Source organism: Pimephales promelas, chromosome 22, assembly GCF_988280905.1.
Source record: "Pimephales promelas chromosome 22, fPimPro1.hap1.1, whole genome shotgun sequence".
Classification (NCBI taxonomy): domain Eukaryota; kingdom Metazoa; phylum Chordata; class Actinopteri; order Cypriniformes; family Leuciscidae; genus Pimephales; species Pimephales promelas.
This window is the reverse complement of record NC_142790.1, coordinates 2,659,906-2,681,887: the sequence shown is the minus strand read 5'-3', so window position 1 is coordinate 2,681,887 and position 21,982 is coordinate 2,659,906. Positions and strand designations below refer to the sequence as shown.

At 36.6% G+C, this 21,982-nt stretch overlaps 1 protein-coding gene across 1 annotated transcript; it reads right to left on the bottom strand.

Annotated features, from left to right (window-relative positions):
- Positions 1-1,543: 1,543 nt before the first annotated feature.
- On the bottom strand, positions 1,544-21,212 carry znf271 (zinc finger protein 271). The gene is made up of 13 exons (XM_039690631.2): positions 21,142-21,212; positions 21,005-21,049; positions 20,519-20,641; positions 19,259-19,540; positions 16,926-17,318; positions 14,950-15,270; positions 12,587-13,093; positions 12,156-12,356; positions 9,076-9,429; positions 8,114-8,428; positions 5,472-6,074; positions 5,266-5,376; positions 1,544-2,648 (listed from the first exon to the last, which is right to left on the bottom strand). The coding sequence occupies exons 3-13, from the start codon at positions 20,622-20,624 to the stop codon at positions 2,533-2,535; spliced, it is 3,309 nt and encodes a 1,102-aa protein (XP_039546565.2). The 5' UTR covers positions 20,625-20,641; positions 21,005-21,049; positions 21,142-21,212; the 3' UTR covers positions 1,544-2,532.
- Positions 21,213-21,982: the final 770 nt, after the last annotated feature.

Sequence of the window (21,982 nt, the reverse complement as noted above, 5' to 3'; positions counted from 1 at the left end):
GCCGCCTCGCTCTGTCTCACTCTCAGGGTTCGTACAAAAGGTTTTCTCAAATCGTCATTTTCCTTCCTAAATTGTTCTTCGCGTATGATTTCTGAATATATTAAATCATCAATCACTACTTTTTTAGCACTTGACTGTGAATTCAAATCAACAGGGTGGAGATATCAAATCCACATTCCACTCTTAGGTTTTCTACGAGATATGTTCACGTTTCCCCCTGTTTTTCTTTCTTTTCTTGTTTTAATCCTCCCTGTCTCTTTGGATTATGGAGACCTGTCACTGTTTGACGTGTTGTCGGACGTAAAAGGGAGTTTCGTGTCGCTGCTACATCCCCAAAAATAATTCTACTGGACTTGAATGGAACCAGAATCACCAGAACATTTTTTGGTACACTACTCTTGTTCTTTGAATGAGTGCTTCAGAATCAGAAATGTAAGCTGTTCTGTATCAAAATTATTCAAGCAATAAAGATATATTAATGAAAAGGTGTGGATGGTGGTTTTTTTTAACAAGGGTCTTATCATTTAATATATAAATAACAAAGTTTAAGTTTTATAAGCTCAAATGCTCGCCTTGCTCTGTTCTGTGATGCGCATTCGTGACTCTCCTGTTCGAAGTCGTTCATCAAAATGAACGAATCTTTTTTCGAGTCATGACTCGAAGGGTCCTTGATAAGACCCTTATTCATCGTCTGGAATCGTTTAAAGCCCCAAGTGAAACTCTCACTTGGACCTTGAACCGTTTGGACCCCATTGAAGTCCATTATATGGAGAAAATCCTGGAATGTTTTCATCAAACACCTTAATTTCTTTTCGACTGAAGAAAGAAAGACGTGGACATCTTGGATGACATGGGGGTGAGTAAATTATCAGCAAAAGTGTTTTTTTTTTTTTTAAAGTGAATTACTCCTTTAATTTGGACTTCTCTGTGCATGCTCTTTGAGGTGGTGACCATAGACCTCCATTATATGACTGACAGACAAGAACGGTTTGACCTAAAAATATCAAAATTGAAAATACTGCGGAAACAAAGACACCTACATCTTGAATACCCTTGAGGTAAGATAAAACATACCAAAAATTCATTTCAAAGTGAATTATGAAAAATGAAAATTAGCCCATGATTTACTCGCCATGAAGCTATGCTAGGTGTATATGACATTCTTCTTTCAGATGAATACAATGGCTCTTCCAAGCTTTATAATGGCAGTGAATGGATTTTTGGATTTCCATCAAAGTGCATCCATCCCTAATTAGACCTTGAACCGTTTGGACCCCATTGAAGTCCATTATATGGAGAAAAATGCTGGAATGTTTTCATCAAAAACCTTAATTTCTTTTCGACTGAAGAAAGAAAGACATGGACATCTTGGATGACATGGGGGTGAGTAAATTATCAGCAAAAGTTTTTTTTTAAAAGTCAACTACTCCTATTAATAAAGATCTCTAACCAAACCTGACCATAGGACGACCGTGAGTGTTTAGGGTGCCATTTAGGACAGGGCCAGCGAAACAGTAAGAACAATTAAACATAAAACTCAAAAGACATTTGAATTCATTCATTTAATTTACATCTATTATGAGATGTCAGGTATAAAAGAAACAAATTATCACAAAACTTTGGTGATCAAAGTAATACATTATAATATTAATGCAATGATTGGCGGTTGTATACTTACAGATCGTGAATCTGCAGACTTTACATTTTCAACACTCACTTTTGAGGAAAAAAATCTGTGGAATGGATTTAAAAACGGTAAAATGTATTAAATACAGCTTTGAGTTAAAATATTTAACTGATGAATATATAAAGGTCAAGAAATGTGTAGAATGACGAGCACAGATTCTGTAACAGGAACGTGACATTGAAGTTTCCGTACTATATTAGGCTTGATCAATTCTCCTATAATAGAGTTTAGCTCAGATGAAACGCCTTTAATAACGGTCTAAAGATTACTTTAGAGAGAACTCAAGAAGGACCTTTAGGAGAAGAATCGAAGAACCCTCTACAATATCAACGTCCTTTTTGCATGTTCATTCAACAAGATTTATAAGTTCCTCTCTTTTGAAGCTCTACTCACAGCAGATGCCAAATGTCTCTCCAGTATAAATGTGGCGAGGATCTCCTATTTGGCAAAAGTTCATATACATCAAAAGTTTAAAAAGGTCATTTTTTGAGGTGTCCAGAATGTATAAAGTTCTCCAGACTGGATGGTTGTCATCAGGATCACTGATCAGGATTGATTTCCATGTGAATGTAATCATCTCCACAGGTGTTGTGTGGTTCCCTGCTCAACTAGAACTCACATTGGTGTAGATGATCTTGATCAAAGTTTTTAGTCTCGCTCAATACCACCTTTCTACTGAAGAGGATTCGAGTCTTCACGGCTTCTGGAGTAAGTGTTGAATACGATTATTTTTCTTAAAAATGACATTTTTGGCATCAGGTTACTAGCAGTCCTTAATAACTGCTGCAGATTCTTCAATGTGCTCTGATGTTCTTCATGGTGAGAAACCCTGGTTTCCATCCACATCATTCATTTTTATAAGTCTCAGGTGATGCTGGACTCGTAGGAGCTGAAGAGATCGTGACAGCCTTCACGTCATCCATTATAGCGAAGCAGTTTTCTTCAGATTTCACTCGACATTCTGCAAAAACACCGATGTGGTTACATTGCAGGAAGACGTAATCATTTCTGCCCCCTTAAAAGTCGCCTATAGACCTCTAATATGGCTTATAATTTGAACTTTACATGGCTACTCATTCAAACATTAACCTAGATAAATGTGCACTATTTTAAGGCTCATATCCAAGTATTTGAATGTAAAGAATAGCAGGCTTTACTGCATGACATGGAGGACACATTCCTAATATTAGCGGTTCTGTAGACAGAAGAATAGCAGGCTTTACTGCTTTTTCTCCATATAATGGACTTCAATGGGGTCCAAACGGTTCAAGGTTTAAATGAGTTTCACTGCAAACTGTTCAAAGGGCTTTAAACGACACCAGACGATGAATAAGGGTCTTATCAAGCGAAACGAGCGGCCATTTCAAAAATAAATAAAAAAGTTTAAGTTTTATAAGCTCAAATGCTCGCCTTGCTCTGTTCTGTGATGCACGTTCGTGACTCTCCTGTTCGAACTCGTTCATCAAAATGAACGAATCTTTTTCCGAGTCTTTTAGTTCATTTTGTTCGTTAAGACCCTTATTCATCGTCTGGTGTCGTTTAAAGCCCTTTGAAGCTGCACTGAAACTGTCTTTTGGACCTTGAACCGTTTGGACCCCATTGAAGTCCATTATATTAGTGTTTCCCAACCCTGTTCCTGGCGGCACACCAACACTGTGCGTATTCTTTGTCTCCCTTATCAAACACACCTCATTCAACTCATCAGCTCATAATCAGTTGGGTTAATGAGCTGATGAGTTGAATCAGGTGTGTTTGATTAGGGAGACAAAGAATACGCGCAGTGTTGGTGTGCCGCCAGGAACAGGGTTGGGAAACACTGCATTATATGGAGAAAAATCCTGGAATGTTTTCATCAAAAACCTTAATTTCTTTTCGACTGAAGAAAGAAAGACATGGACATCTTGGATGACATGGGGGTGAGTAAATTATCAGCAAAAGTTTTTTTTAAAAGTGAACTACTCCTTTAAAATTCGCCATTATTTTGGTCATACAGAGAAGAGGAACACATCATTCAAAACCATATCTATAGAAAGCTTGAAATATCTACTTTTAAACTAACCAATAGGATACTATCTGATTATGTAATCCGTATGAATGGTGCATTTCCTCCGATGCGGAAATGGCGAGTCAGCATCGTCAAATTCATCTTCGTAAACGCTATTTTATTGAAGTACTCCTTTTATAAAATATAAAATGTCTCCTTGCTATTTTTTCTGACACATTCATAATCAACTTGTACATGCTTTGCTGCAAGCTAGGCTATATATCATGCCTATACAGCCTTTATTCATTATGTTTCAGTGAATAAATAAATATAAACGTGTGATTAGTCGACTAATGGCTTTAATGAACGACTACTAGTCGACTAGAAAAATCTTTAGTCGCGGCCAGCCCTATCAATTTGACATGTTTATTGTATGCAAATTTCAATATGAATTTATTTCGAAATCTATACATATATATATATATATATATAATTTGGTTTCACTTTATTTTGGTTTCACTTTAAACACATTCTGTTGACTATAAGTATATTGCATCTACAGTACATGTCCACTAAGTAGACTAGTAGGGTTAGATTAAGTTGACATAGTTGCAAAATTACTTCTAGTCAGTAGAGTGTCTGTTGGAACTATCACAATAAAGTGTTTGCAGAGATTAAGCAGACAGTCTACTAATACTCTAGTTGGCATATAGTTGCAAAGTTACAGTCAACAGCACGTTCAAAAGGGACCATCAAAATAAAGTGTTGTACACAAAAGCAGTTGTGCATGATATGACGCAGCGTTTATTTCCAAAGTACAGAGAAGAACTTATTAAGTGTTTGGTGTCAGTCCTGTTTATGGATATGAAGCTTGTAATCTTGTAGCCAAAAAGTGCAACAATAGTTAAAGGGATAGTTCACTTTGAAATTAATTTTTGGTATGTTTTATCTTACCTCAAGGGCATCCAAGATGTAGGTGTCTTTGTTTCCGCAGTATTTTCAATTTTGATATTTTTAGGTCAAACCGTTCTCTATCAGTCATATAATGGAGGTCTATGGTCACCACCTCAAAGAGCATGCACAGAGAAGTCCAAATTAAACATGATTTAACGACTCGTAAATGTAAGTACACATTGATGGCCTAAGACACGAAACGAGCGGTTTGTGTGAGAAAACGAACAGTATTTATATCGTTTTTACCTCTTGTAACAACAGCCACAAACTGTTGTGACCTCAAATCAGTTGGACGTGGCTGTGGTTACAAGAGGTAAAAACAATAAAAATACTGTTCGTTTTCTCACACAAACCGCTCGTTTCGTGTCTTAGGTCATCAATCTGTACTTGCATTTACGAGTCATTAATTCATGTTTAATTTGGACTTGTCTATTAGGTGGTGACCATAGACCTCCATTATATGACTGACAGACAACAACGGTTTGACCTAGAAATGTCAAAATTGAAAATACTGTGGAAACAAAGACACCTACATCTTGGATGCCTTTGAGGTAATTATAATACACAGACGTGTGCGACCAATCGCTACATTCTCCATCTATGAGAAATACACTGTTATCATAACCTAAGCCATACTTACCGTATTCATCAGCAGACTCTGGTTCTTTCTTAACGTCTACAGTTGCGTCAGACGTGCCGACGCCAACGGTGACCTTCACCACCTCCTTTGTAGCAGGCACATCCTTCCCCTCTGGAAAACAGACAGAAAACAGAAAGTCACACCGGTTCTAAACATCACGAAGGTGAGCTAATAAATGACAGATTTCCGGATCAACTCTCCCGTACCCGCGTGCATTACTCGCAGGTGTTTCTTCATGGATGATGAATGAGCGAAGAATTTGAGGCATATGGGACATTGGTACGGCTTCTCGCCCGTGTGACTGCGCAGATGTACGGATAAATGCGCGAACTGTCGGTAGCTCTTCTTGCACTGAGGACACTGGTACGGCTTCTCCCCGGTGTGAACCCTCTGATGAACCACCAGATCTTTGGCCTGGCCGAAACTCTTCCCACATTCAGGGCACTCGAATTTGGGTTTGTTCTCCTTGGAGTGAGTCCGCAGGTGGACCTTCAGGTGTCCCGCCTGACCGAAGACCTTCTCGCACTGAGGGCACTCGTGCTTTTCCTCGGTGTGTGTGCGTCGGTGCAGGACCAGACTGCTGGGATGACTGAAGCTGCGCTCACACTGCGAGCACTGGAAGAGCTCGCCGCCCCGGTCGTAGTGGTGCCGGCGCTGATGACGCGCGAGGTCCGAGAGTTTGACGAATCCTCTCCCGCACTCGGAGCATTTGTGCGGTCGCTCTCCTTCGTGAACATAGCGCACATGTTTCCTGAGGCCGGCCGCTTGAGTAAACGTCTTCAGACACAAGCTGCATGTGTGCGACACCCCTGGAATTACAATATACAACGTTAATAATAACATTATGTATTAACGTTTTAATTTAAAGGAGTAGTTCACTTTTGAAAAAACTTTTGCTGATAATTTACTCACCCCCATGTCATCCAAGATGTCCATGTCTTTCTTTCTTCAGTCGAAAAGAAATGAAGGTTTTTGATGAAAACATTCCAGGATTTCCTCCATATAATGGACTTCAATGGGAACCAAACGGTTCAAGGTCCAAAAGACAGTCTCAGTGCAAACTGCAAACTGTTCAAAGGGCTTTAAATGATTCCAGATGATGAATAAGGGTCTTATCAAGCGAAACGATCGCTCATTTAATAAATAAATAACAAAGTTTAAGTTTTATAAGCTCAAACGCTCGCCTTGCTCTGTTCTGTAACGCACTCCTGTTCGAACTCGTTCATCAAAATGAACAAATCTTTTCCCGAGTCATTTGGTTCATTCGACGAAAGAAACGAACGAATTGATTCGGAAAAAGATTTGTTCATTTTGTTGAACGAGTTCGAACAGGAGAGTCACGAACGCGCATCACAGAACAGAGCAAGGCGAGCATTTGAGCTTATAAAACTTAAACTGTGTTATTTATTTATTAAATGAGCGATCGTTTCGCTTGATAAGACCCTTATTTATCGTCTGGAATCGTTTAAAGCCCGTTGAACAGTTTGCAGTTTCGACTGAAAGTTTCTTTTGGACTTTGAACCGTTTGGTTCCCATTGAAGTCCATTATATGGAGAAAAATCCTGGAATGTTTTCATTAAAAACCTTAATTTCTTTTTGACTAAAGAAAGACTTTTTTGAAAAGTGAACTAATCCTTTAAAGGGTCATGAAACCCCCCCAAACCAAATTTTCGGAGATTTTAACAGAGGTTTGTCTGTTGAACACCATTGGAGAACGATGTTAGCATCTGTTAGATTTAATAATATCTCAAAATATCTTCTTTTTAGTTCGACATAAGAAAGAAACTCAAGCAACATAATGGTGCGTTCACACCAGATGCGAATAGCGCGTCAGGTGCGAGTGATTTCAATGTTAAGTCAACGCAAAGATGCGTTACGTGCGTAAAAAATTCCTGCGGCGCGAATGAGGCATAGAGCGCGGCGCGGTACACGTGAATACGTCTCATTCGCGCGAATTAAGTGTCTGGCGCGTTAAAAACATTACGCGTGAATGATTTAGTTAGTGCCATTTGTGCATTCACGCATTTGACGCGAATTCACGTCTGCCGCCCGAGTTGAAAAATCTGAACTTTGGCGTCAATTCGCACCACGTTAACCAATCAGGAGCCTAGCTGCTTGCTCACGTGATGAAGGATCTGGATGCTTTAATTAATTATTTTGTAATATGACTAAATGCATGGTGGGATTATGCACAACAAAGCAAATATTTTATCACTTAACTTTATTTCTATATACGAGACATGTTCATTTTGTATTGAATGTTATTCATTCCATATCTAGATTATATGAAATAGTATTATGATGTAAAGACAACCAACATACATGTGCATAAGTTCGTGTCTGGACGACGGCGACGATGATCCCCACGCCGCTGTTCTGCTCTCCAGAGTAAATACAGAGCGGTGACTATCGATGAATGCTCGATCGACATAAAAAAATGGCCGCCAACGGATTTCGATTCGTAAATTTCGCTTCAAACTTTTGTTTTTACATGCGTCAGTTTCACTCTTTTTTTTTTTTTTTTTTTTTTTTTTTAGCAAGAACTTTATTGAAAAACCATAAATTGCCTGGTACATATTCGATTAGTTTGCGGACTCAGAAAGCTTGCCACAAAGAACCGGCAAAAGTAACGAATGTGTCAAATTCAGTTTCACTCTTGAGTTAACACAAAGTGGTTAGGCGCGAATTTGACGCGCTATTCGCGTCCGGTGTGAACGCACAGTAAGTGTGAGTAAATGATAACAGAATTGTAATTTCTGGGTGAACTATCCCTTTAAGTCACCAAAACAAATGTACGAAGAACGAGTGGGTTATTCATGGTGCTTCTATTATCCTTCCATCGTCTTACCTGTGTGAAACTCATCTTGGTGTTTTTTGAGACTAGCGTCCGAGATGAATGTCTGATCACACATGTAGCACTGGAGAGGGTTCTGGCCGGGGTGTCCGCTCTGGTGGGCGATCAGGTTTCTCCTCCAGCGAAAGCTCAGGCCACACTCAGAGCACTTGTACGGTCTCTCTCCTGTGTGTATCCGCTGGTGAATCTTCAACATATAATGCTGACTGAACCTTTTCCCACAGTGAGAGCATTCGAACGGCTTCTCCTGCAAGTCCGCGTTTGGACCGCCTGTTGGTTTCTCCGTTCCACTTTGATTCTTTGTGGTGGCTTCGGGAAAACAAAATACATTTTTAATCATCCAAAAAAACGTATAAAGAAATTAGTGCTGAGGGGAAACGATTAAACACATCCAAAATACAAGTTTGTGTTTACATACTATGTGTGTGTACCATGTATAATTATTTTGTGTAAATATACACACACATGCAAAATTAGTTATTTATATGTAATATATTTATATTCATGTGTTGCTTGGCAACCCCTTTGGAACTACATTACTTGGCGGAGGAATAAATGTGTCAACGTTATATTTTTTGTTGCTGGTGTTTATTTTATGACGAAATGAATATTTTTATGCTGTAGCCGTTTTATAAAACCCAACAAGCCCCTTGAAGCTGTGTTTTACAGTGACTTTAGAACAGCTAAGGGTTTTTTTGTTCTAAGTTCACTGTAAAACACGGCTTTCCAGGGCTAATTGCTTTAATGATATAAATTATATATACAGTTTATACTTGCATATATTTCTTAAATATATACATGCATGTGTGTGTATTAATATATACAAAATAATTATATACAGTACACACACATTTATTATGTAAACACAAACTTTTGGATGCGATTAATCATTACCCTGCACTAAAAGAAAGATTACATTTTTGAGGACTCACATTTCTGAGAAACGTCAAACTTACTTTCATGAATTCGCATGTGAGCTCTGAGGAAGCTGGGCCGCCCGAAGCCCTTGTGGCAAACAGGGCAGTTGTGTGGCCGCACTCCTGTGTGAACTTCCAGATGTTTCTTCAAGTCTCCAGGGGTATAAAAGCTCTTACTGCACACAAAGCACAGGAACGACCTCTCTCCTGTGTGAGTTTTAATATGCACAACCAAAGCCGATCGCTGACGGAAGCTCTTGTTACATGTGGGACAGTTGAAGGGCCGTTCACCCGTGTGAATGCGCTCATGCTGTAACAAGCCTTGGCGTCGCCCAAACTTCCTCCCGCAGTAAGAGCAGGGGAAGCACTTGCCCTCGATGTCAGCATGCTGATCTGTTCAAATGACAAAGAAGAATGCATATTATCAAACCACTATAAAACTCGCAGCTTTTGCGTCAACTCTGTTATCATCAGCACTCACCCCTGTTACAGTACTGTAGTATTATAGAAAACAACTCTGCAAAAAGTAATTTATCCTTTCAGGAAATGAACTCTCCAAGGACAACTATCTGTGCCTATTTTGTCATCAAATAATTAAAATTTCAACCCTGTTACCAGAATATTTTATCGTAAACAAATGATTTTTAAAAAATTCAAAGTTGTAGAAATACAATTAATTATTATTATTTTTTTTTTTTAAATAAACACTTTTAGTGCCAAAGAAATAAGAAATTAATTCTTAGTGTCAAAATTTTAGTGCCTAAGAAATGTCTGTCAATCCTATTACCATCAGCTCACCCCTGTTACAGGACTGTAGTATTATAGAAAACAATTCTGCAAAACTAATTTATCATTTCAGGAAGTGATCCTCAAAGGACAAGTATCTGTGCCTATTTTGTCATCAAATAATTAAAATGTCAACCCTATTACTAGGATATTTTATCGTAAACAAATAATTTTTTGAAAAATGAAAAGTTGTAGAAATACAATTAATTATTATTATTATTATTATTATTTTAAATAAACAGTTTTAGTGCCAAAGAAATAAGAAATGAATTCTTAGAGTCAAAATTTTAGTGCCTAAGAAATGTCTGTCAATCCTATTACCATCAGCTCACCCCTGTTACAGTACTGTAGTATTATAGAAAAAAATTCTGCAAAACTAATTTATCATTTCAGGAAGTGATCCTCCAAGGACAAGTATTTTGTCAGCAAATAATTAAAATGTCAACGCTGTTACCAGGATAATTTATCGTAAACAAATGATTTTTTGAAAAATGCACAGTTGTAGAAATATTGATATTTTTAATATTTTTTTAAATAAACACTTTTAGTGCCAAAGTTAAGAAATGTCTGTCAGTCCTATTACCATCAGGAAGTAAACTCTCCAAAGAAAAATATTCTTCATCAATTATTAAAAAATCAACCCTGCAACCAGGATTTTGTATAGTAAACAAATTATTTTTGAAAAGTGGATATTCTTAGAAATATTGTGAACAAACACTTTTAGTGCCAAGACTATGAAATGGATGTCAACCCTATTATTATAATCACTCACCCCATTACAATTTTGTAGTATTATAAAATTGCAAAACTGCTTTTTCTTTTCATGAAGTGACCTCTCTAAGGACTCTCTAATATCTGTGCCTATTTTGTCATCAAATAATTAAAATGTCAACCCTGTTACCAGGATATTTTATCAGAAACAAATGATTTTTGAAAAATGCAAAGTTGTAGAAGTATAATAATTATTATTTTAAAATTTTATTTTAAAATAAACACTTTTAGTGGCAAAGAAATAAGAAATGAATTCTTAGTGTCAACTTTTTAGGGCCTAAGAAATGTCTGTCAATCCTATTGCCATCAGCTCACCCCAGTTACAGTACTGTAGTATTATAGAAAACAATTCTGTAAAACTAATTTATCATTTCAGGAAGTGATCCTCCAAGGACAAGTATCTGTGCCTGCCTATTTTGTCATCAAATAATTAAAATGTCAACCCTGTTACCAGGATATTTTATCGTAAACAAATGATTTTTGAAAAATGCACAGTTGTAGAAATATATATATATTTTAATAAATAAACACTTTTAGTGCCAAAGTTAATAAATGTCTGTCAGTCCTATTATTATAATCACTCACCCCTGTTACAATACCGTAGTATTATAGAGAACAATTCTGCAAAAGTACTTTATCGTTTCAGGAAGTGATCCTCCAAGGACAAGTATCTGTGCCTATTTTGTCATCAAATAATTAAAGTATCAACCCTGTTACCAGTATATTTTATCGTAAACAAATGATTTTTTTAAAAATGCACAGTTGTAGAAATTTATATTTTTATATATCATTTTTTTAAATAAACACTTTTAGTGCCAAAGCTAATTAATGTCTGTCAATCCTCTTACCATCACCCCTGTTACAATACCGTATTATTCAGAAAACATTTCTCCAAATCTACTTTATACTTTCAGGAAGAAAACTCTCCAAAGAAAAATATTTTTAGTCAAATATTAAAAAGTCAACCCTGCTACCAGGATTTTTTTATAGTCAACAAATGATTTTTGAAAAGTGGATATTCTTAGAAATATTGTGAACAAACACTTTTAGTGCCAAGACTATGAAATGGATGTCAACCCTGTTATTATAATCACTCACCCCATTACAATATTGTAGTATTATTTTTAAAAAAAACCTTCAGCAAAATCTTTACCTAAGTGAACTCTTCAAGGACAAGTATCTTCTGTGCCTATTTTGTCACCGAATAATTAAAATTTCAACCCTGTTACCAGGATATAGTTTAAACATATGTAAAGTAAACAAATGATTTTTGAAAAATGCATAGTTGTAGAAATATCATTAAATATTTTTTTTTAAATATATACTTTTTGTCAGTCCTATTAGCATCATCACTCCCCCCTGTTACAATACTGTAGTATCATAGAAAACAATTTCTCATTAAATTCAACCAAGTTAACGGGAATTATTGAGTGGATATTTGTGTAAATATCAGCATTGAATTTCACATCAGGTTATATAAGTTCATTTGTAGTTACTGAGGCGGACCAATACAATCTATATCTGGCAGCTATAGTGTCCTGTGTCCTGGCAGGTCCTCCTACCTGGATGAAATATAAGCTGATGTCTTTTCAGGGAAATTGCGAGTGAGAAGGTTTTGTTGCATATGGCACAATGATAAAGCTTCTGATGATCTGTCAGCTCTGAACTGGAGCTCTGATCAGCATCATGATCTTCATTCACTGATGGACCGAGTCCCGTCTCCGTCTCTAATAGATGATGATGATGATCCCCTGCGCTCATTTCTGTAAAACATGTTCAGACACGTCACTATGCATATTAAGACAAATATGTTACTACATAAACTGGCCATAAAAAAACAACTTTAATACTTTACATTAAGGTTAATTTATTAATCAGTAGTTAATGTATTAATACATTTAATAAAGCATTAGCAAATGCTGTATGAGTGCAGCTAGTTATAAGTTAATGTTAACTTATTGTAAAGTGTTCCCAAAACAACTAGAGAGCATACCGTCCACAGAAGCTCCAGGGCTTCCAGAAAGCATTGCTGAAATCTGTGATGAAACCGAAACCCCACAGACATCTCCCACGTCACCCTGTTCCCCCTCTTTAGGAGTAAGCTCATCCGCTTGGTTGATCAGAACATCCCGTTCCTGCAACTTGTTCAGATGGGACTGCATGTGTGCTTGCAGGCTACTGGGCCGAGGGAAGCTTTTGGAGCACAGAGGACAACTGTGGGGTCTCACGCCGGTGTGAGTCCCCATATGAGTCTTCAGGTCCCCTGAACCATAAAAGCGCCTGAAGCATATGAAACATTCGAAAGGCTTTTCTCCAGTGTGGATTTTCCTGTGCACGATCAACACCGAACGCTGCCTGAAACTCTTATTGCACACGGTGCAGCGGAACGGTCTCTCGCCGGTGTGAATGCGTTTGTGTTGCTCCATGTCTTGATGTCGTCCAAATATTTTCCCACAGTACGGACAGGTGAAGCGCTTCCTTTCAGCAACACTCAAACGTTCTTTTAAAAGAAGGAAATCAACAGGATTTTCAATGGTAACAGATGTAAACGGCAAACCCAACAACATTGTATTGAGCAACGCTATTGGTTATTTAACTCAGGAGACCGAGGCCACTAAGAGGGCCTAAAGATGACTTAAAAGATGATTTAAAGCATTAAAATAAGCTAAAACAAGTAAAAAAATGCAAGACTGTCTGCTTTATAGACATTGTTTTTTCTTGGAAAACCTGGATATATGAGGTAGCCTGATTTTAAAAGTGTGTTAAGCCATGCAAATTATTAAAACATGAAAACGGCATTGGCGTGTTTATAATTAATATAATTTTTTCCTCGTTACGCCAAGCTCTAAAATGTTTTGTCAAGTAGAAATTAAGAAACACTGTGCTAGAAGGTCCTCAAAAATGCTTTAAATGGTGTAAAAAAAAATTAAAACTATTAAAAATAATAACAGTAGGTTTTATAATCAGAAATGTATTTACTCTAGAAACAGATTAAAAAATAAGCACCAAAAAATATAAACCTTAGAAACTTAATAGAAAGTAAAGATTTTAAAAGTGTGTTTTTTAGACCTGGTTAAGCCATGCAAATGATTAAAATATGAAAATATGGCATTGGCGTTTTTATAATGAATATACATTTTTCTGGTTATGCCAAGCTCTAAAATATTTTGTCAAGTAGAAATTGAGAACCACAGTGCTAGAGGGTCCTCAAAAATGTTTTAAAAAATAAAAAACTATTGAAAATAATAACAATAGATTTTATAATCAGAAATTTATTTATTCTAGAAACATATCAAAAGGCACCAAAAATATATAAACCTTAGAAACTTAATAGAAAGTAAATATTTGTATAGATACATTTTTCACAAATGTACACTCTAAAAAAATGCTGGGTTGTTTCCAATCATGTTTGGGTCAAATATGGAAAAACCCAACTGTTGGGTTAAAAATGTGGTTAAACCAATGGTTGGGTTTGTCCATATTTGACCCAAACATGGGTGGAAACAACCCAGCATTCATTAGAGTGTATCTTTCTTTATACATGAAAATGCTGATTTTCCATTTCAGGAATGAGGAATCTTGCAGAGATCATCATATTTGGAGGACTGTGGCATTAAAAAGTTTGAAAACCCCTGATTACAGAGATACTCCACCGTTTTTTCATATTAAACTATGTTATTCCTTTAAAGGAGTAGTTCACTTTTAAAAAAATTTTTGCTGATAATTTACTCACCCCCATGTCATCCAAGATATCCATGTCTTTCTTTTATCAGTCGAAAAGAAATTAAGGTTTTTGATGAAAACATTCCAGGATTTTCTCCATATAATGGACTTCAATGGGAACCAAACGGTTTAAGGTCCAAAAGACACTTTCAGTGCAAACTGTTCAAAGGGCTTTAAACGATTCCAGACGATGAATAAGGGTCTTATCAAGTGAAACGATCGCTCGTTTTATAAATAAATAACAAAGTTTAAGCTTTATAAGTTCAAATGCTCGCCTTGCTCTGTTCTGTGATGTTCGTTCGTGACTCTCCTGTTCGAACTCGTTCATCAAAATGAACGAATCTTTTTTTCGAATCATGACTCGAAGGGTCTGGAATCGTTTAAAGCCCTTTGAACAGTTTGCGCTGAAACTGTGTTTTGGACCTTGAACCGTTTGGTTCCCATTGAAGTCCATTATATTTTCGACTGAAGAAAGAAAGACGTGGACATCTTGGATGACATGGGGGTGAGTAAATTATCAAAAGTTTTTTTTAAAGTGAACTACTCAGTAACTTCCGAAAAAGGAGATGGTGCCATACTAAAACCTCACAGGACGCGTTTCTCCTCAGTTTTAGTGCTCAGGGTGATTCTCACCTGGATGAGTGACTCGCTGATGCTTTATCAGGGAGAAGGAGAGAGAAAACCTCCTGTCACAGAGCGTGCACTGGTACGGCCGCTCCTCTGTGTGATGGGTACGGTGGTGTTTTTTAAGGTTTACTGCTTGGCTGAAATATTTCCCACACTGGGAGCACTGGTACGGCCGTTCTCCGGTGTGAACGCGCAGATGGATTCGAAGCTTTGCTTGCTTATGAAACCTCTTTCCACAGTGATTGCACTGGTGCGGCTTGTCTTCGTCGTGAAGTTGCTGGTGAGCAGTAAACTCTTCCTCTTGAAGACGGTTAATGGGTCCAACGCCTAGAAGAGCAAAAGACGCAATGTTAAAAGCAGATATGTGGAGTGGGATTTTGGACCAATGAGATTTCAAGATGGATTATGCTATTGTATTTTGGTAGAAACCCAAAGAGCTTACTACTATCCAACCTAAGTAGTATGTGAGAGTAGAATAATGGTGTCCTAAAGTGTTAATAGTCCACGGATGGTCTATTATTTCTGGTAGATTTTCGAAGTATGGATCCATGCTCATGCTAATGGTGCATTGTATTATTCATCCGTCTCGGAGATCCGAATCGGATGACAGACATTGCCTAGCAACACGCCCCCTTTCCTCGGATTTCTACTCTCGGACGTCAGACAACCGGAATTCAAGATGGCTGCGCCCTGTGACTTGTAAGAATGAATTGTTTTCATTGTTTTTGAACCGCTTTGGTATTTTAAATGACAATCATAATCACTCGTATTACTGCGTCCCCTGTAGGTATGGGAATCGGTTGTTGTGAGCGCAATTACTAACGTTGCTAGCGTTGCTAACAGAAGATTAACATGAAAAACATTAAATAATGTGAACATTTTAAAATTCAAATGGCTGCGTTTTGATAAGGTGTAGTCTAATATATTTTTTATTTTTAATTAATTTTCTTATTTTTAATTAATTTTTTATAATTTTATTGTAATATATTTTTTTGTAATGTTAGTGCATGTTACTCGGCCAATGCTACCATTATAACAGCTTTCCGGGTGGCGTCCATTTTTTTCTCCGACTCGGACACGCAAAACATAATAGAACGCTTGAAGTGTGGACGTGACGTCAAATCCGAGGTCCGAGTCGGTTCGTTGGGTATAATAGAACGCACGATGACATTGCCTACGACCCATTTGGATGAGGATTCGGTTTAGAACTACAAACATGAATAAAAAGAACTACAAATGTACATTGAGTCCGAAGGGTTAAGTAGAGATGCCCTGAAAGCGGTTTTATAATAATAAATGGTAACACTTTACTTGAAGGGGTGTGCATAAGATTGACATGACACCTTCATAATCATGACACACGTCATGAATTTCATATTGGGGTTTATGCATGTTTAGGCCAACTGTCATTAAGTGTAATTAGCTCAATTATGAAATGTTGAATGCAAATATGACATTGTTTGAGATGTCTTTGTTATGACACCTTGATATAAACCAGTACATCATAACCTGTGAGTGTCTTTGTCATGATAACTTGAAGACAACACAACCTGTCACAAACATGACATAGCAGATTAATTATCAAACTTAGCTTTAATGGTTACCATTACATTAAACTGTCATGTGGTTGGTTTTGACATTGGCTGTCGTGAGGCCATTATAACATTTTAATGACAAATTCAATTTGTAGTTGAGGTCACGAAAAATATTCATGACACAGTTATAATGGCCTCATGACAGCCAATGTCAAAGCCAACCACATGACAGTTTAATTTAATGTTAACCCATAAAAATAGAAATAGAAACTCCAACAAATGCATTTACAACAAGATCAGCCGCTAAAATAACCCTGCCCACGCCTTTTCAGTGGTTTAGTTTGTTTGCACTGAATCAAGCTGATAGTAAATCTGGCCCTTGGTATAAAGTGGGTGAATTGGGATGCATGGAAAGGTTTCTGTTAGACATATACTTCATAGACTCACCCTTTAGAGCAGAATCCCGAGAGAGCTCGGATGACGGAGATGGAGACCTCTCACACACTTTCTGTTGACCTCGGGCATCGTGTTCATTAGACGCTTCGCTCTCAATACTGTCCACAAGGTCCAGAGAGTGTGATTCAATATTGTCCTTAAGTGCGTCGGTTTTGTGCAGATCTTCAGAGTCCACAGAACCGCAAGGCCTCTCGTCTGAACGGCTCATGTCGTCTGATTCGGAGAAGGTCTGATTGGGAGATCGGGTGAAGCTGTTGACACAGTCCGGGCAGCGGTGGGATATCTCTCCGGTGGGTGTTAGCTCATGTTCCTCAAGCTGACAGGCAAAGTTTTTCCCACATTCAACACAAATCAAGCACTTACCCTCCGTACTTACATCTTGACCTGCAAAAAGAGACGATACTGGTCAGAATCTCTATTATACACAATGAATGTATAATATAATGACTGTTACCGCTAAGAAATGTTTAATAAAGTGAATTCAATCTAAATTAAGAACTTTTATATTTGGATTATATATCTAGACTAAATTGTAATCAAATCTGACTGGACGGGCCCACAGAAGTTTTAGTTTAAAAAAACAAACAAACAAACAAAAACGTTTTTAAGTCCCCCTGTGGTGAAAATCAATTTTTGTAATGTTTTTTATATATGTACATGGTGTTTTTAATGTGTTTTTAAGACCAACCATGTGTAAATTCATACTTTAAGTCGACAGTATTTCCTCTTTTAAACTGCACAGTCTCAAAAACACGCTTTGAAATCGCTGGTGTTGCTGACGTCACAAACGACCTTGTAACCAATCAGATCAATGTGTGATCGTCAACCAGTGGATCTCTGAGCTGAGCTGAGTGAGTGGAGGCGGGGCTCATTTGCATATTCTAAGAACCACGTATAGTAAATGAGGCAAGGGTGTCGAGTTACATTCAAGAAAAAAACTTTTAAATATGTTAATTTGGTGATTGATCAAAGATGAGTTTTAAGGGATAAATGATTGACTACAGGAGTCTTTAAGTAATAGTAGTCATGTATCCACCTATTTTTGTGCAAAGATTTTATGAAAAACGCTGTATGGAAATTACGGAGGCGTATTGCATTCACTTCTCACTTACAAAAAAAATCTGCTCTGTTTTTGAAGTTAATTATCTCAGAATTACGAAATAATTTTTCATGGAAAAAAGTTTTTGCTCTGTTTTTCTGAATTAACGAGTTTATTTTTTATGAGAAAAAAAGTTTTTTTCTCATGAAAAATATGATGAGAAATGTTTTTCTAAATTAACTCGTTAATTCAGGAAAACAGAGCAAAAAAAAAAAATTCCATGAAAAATTAAAAAAGAAGTTTTTGCTCTGTTTTTCTGAATTAACGAGTTAATTTAGAAAAACAGAGCAAAAAAAAAATTCCATGAAAAATTAACTCATTAATTCAGAAAAACAGAGCAAAAACTTCCTTTCTCATGAAAAATTAACTCGTTAATTCAGAAAAACAGAGCAAAAAAAATTTCCATGAAAAGTTAACTCGTTAATTCAGAAAAACAGAGCAAAAACTTTTTTTCTCATGAAAAATTAACTCGTTAATTCAGAAAAACAGAGCAAAAACTTTTTTTCTCATGAAAAATTAACTCGTTAATTCAGAAAAACACAGCAAAAAAAAATTTTCTCATGAAAAATTAACTCGTTAATTCAGAAAAACAGAGCAAAAAAAATTTTTTCTCATGAAAAATTAACTCGTTAATTCAGAAAAACAGAGCAAAAAAAAATTCCATGAAAAGTTAACTCGTTAATTCAGAAAAACAGAGCAAAAACTTTTTTTCTCATGAAAAATTAACTCGTTAATTCAGAAAAACACAGCAAAAAAATTTCTCGTGAAAAATTAACTCGTTAATTCAGAAAAACAGAGCAAAATTTTCCTTTCTCATGAAAAATTAACTCGTTAATTCAGAAAAAACAGAGCAAAAATTTTTTTCCATGAAAAATGATCTTGTAATTCTGAGATAATTAACTTGTTAATTCAGAAAAACAGAGTAGATTTTTTTTGTTCTTCAAGTGAATGCAATACGCCTCCGTAGGAAATGGCGAGATGCACATATTTTCAAAAAATGTGCATAAAAACTTGCACATAAACTGACATGGAAACACACCAAATACCAAATAAATCCCTCGATGCGCAGCAAAAAAGTCATGTAACTCCACAGATTTGGCGCATAAGTTAACATAGTTGTTGTTATGTATATCTCCACAGGTTTTAGCAGTCCACTTTATTTTGGGCTTAACGACACCTCGAAACTATGGAGAAAAATCATAAAATCTGACGTCTCATGCTGTACCTTGATGAAATGCACGCAGATGTCTTCTCAAGGAGGACAACAGGGCGAAGTTTTTCACACAGATGGTACAGTGGAAGGCCTTCGCATCCGTGTGGACGATCTGGTGAGTCTTGAGGTCTCTCTCCCGGGTGAAGGTCTTCCCGCACACCAAGCACTCAAAAGGCCTCTCTCCGGTGTGAATCCGCACATGTTCGGACAGATGCTGGATGCGGGAAAACCCCTTCCCGCACTGAGAGCACTGAAACGGCCTCGCTCTGGCAGAAACACTCTTGGCGTGCTCGTCTGTGGTGACATTTGTAAAGGAAAATGATTGTGTTATGTTGTCTCTCTCAACAAATACATGCATCTCTCTATTCAATATATTTGACAGGTAAACAATAAGAGTGTTTCTGAAAGCTGCAAGATACTCAGGGCTTTCCTTTCCTAAATAATATATACACCGCCCAGACAAAAAAAAGTCGCCGTTTGGATGTAAATAGACAAAACATTGATAGATATAGAGTCTATATTGGATCAGTGATTATGTTTCTAGCATGTTATACGTTTGGTAGCAGTTCTGCTAGTCATAATTGATGGAGCGTGTAGCATTTAATTTCTTAAGCAATCGTGTAGGAATCATCATGGCCATATTCTACAGTAGGATGAAAATGTTGACCAGAAATGTATGCACCTCTTGATGGGAATGAATATTGTGATGTTATTTCCATCCAGAGGTGCATCAATTTTTGGTGAAGATCTTGTATTGAGATTGAGATTAATGCAAGAGTCCAGCTCTCTGTAAAGTCTGAGGTGGATTCATGTGTGGAAATGATTCTTAATGCTTTCACAGTTTGAGCCTGATGAATCTTGACATTGTCATCCTGGAATATGGCCATTCGTCTTCCTAAATGTTTAAGAAAAGCCACTCACTCCATCAGTTAGGCGTACTGTATAAACCTGAAGAGAGACCTAAAATATAACAAAGTAACTGTTATAACCTCATGATAACAGACAGGTCTTTAGAAAACAGAATGAAACAGTAATGAAAGTATTGAATTATATTAATTTTTGAATAAATAATAAATATTATATTAATTGGGTTTTGTGCATTTATTTGCACATTTTTTCATTGACCCAGCACTCCTTTAAGACGCACGGAAAAATGAAAATCAAAGTCAGGGCAATTTAGGCTTTTCACAAACTGTGTCAAACTGTGATTATCATACGCATGTGAATGAATGCATTATGCCTAATGTATAATGTAAACTCGTGCATTCTCACCCAGGTCAAACGCAGCACCTGGTGTGTGTTCTTCAGTGCTACAGCCAGCTGATGGAAACACACACACCTCATCTGGGTCACCGTAGGACTTCATGCTCAGGTCCATGGCTTACTGGCGAAAACCTAGAGGAGAACGACATTTTAATATCAAAACAGTTATTATTTTATTGATTATGTTATTATTCAGTTATTATGTTATTATTATTATCATTTTTTTAGGAAAATGCACTAGAGTGTTACTCGTGTACAGTGATAACATTGCAAAAAATTACTACAATATTCATGTGCAATGGTATTTGCGTGGGTACTGCAAAATACTATAGCCTACTATAATACCATGGTATTACCATGATAGGCAATTTGTCTAAATAGATGGTAATACCCTGAATAATGTATTATATATTCTGAAATTATTGTTTTGTATTATATAATGTATGTCTTGATGTCTATTTGACAACAAAAATCAAAGCTGGAGACAGAACAAACCTCCGTTAGTTGCTACATGTCAGCACACAGTTAAAGGCGCATTATCTGTCATTCAGGAAGATGAAAGAGAAAAATAAACATTAGCTGCGTCACAACACAGAGACACAAATGTGGAGTTCATGCAGAAGAAGCCTCACCTTTTCTGTGTCCCATCGCACAATTGTCATGCATGTCCACGGACTGACAACCGGAAATAACTGGAGATTACAGTCTTTTCAAAATAAAAGTCAATCGCAAAAAAAGCTTGACCGAATATATCATGTAAATATTTGTGTTATGTCCATTTTAATCTTGTAACAAACATTCAACATGTCTAAAAATGTACTTGGACACCAACATAAACATTGTTTAAATGTTATTACATCTTATAACATTTTTTTTTCAAACAAGCAGCATATATTTTAAAGTTGACAATGATGTAGTCGTACAGTACAGTTCACAATGATGATAAAAAATATGGTGACACTTTATGGATGTTAAACGTTTGTGTAATAATATGTTTATATATATATTATAGCCTATGTTTTGGGGGCACCACTTTTTGAGTAAATGAAATGCTATATACAAATTTATTTTGACACATATTTTGCTGACATCCTGACTGTGTCTACTTAACATTAGGAACTTAATGTAATATCAGTAAGATATATAAGTCGAGATATGAGAAATATGCATTACATAAATGAAAAGATTTTCATTGTGGAGATGTTGGTCCAGGTGCCCAGCCATCTGCAGCTTGATATCCAGGCATTGGTCTATCACCTTTACTAAACGCAACAGTGTAATATTGTTATTTGTATGGTATTTGTTTTGTATGGTTATTTGCATTCTGAAAACGGACGAGATTTAACAGACCTGGCAAGAATGAAAGATAACCTTACTTAACTGTCACCGTCCCACAGGTGGGACGTTTGCCACTATATTTTTAAAACAATAATATCTTAGTAAATACCTTAAATAATATTGACAAACTATATA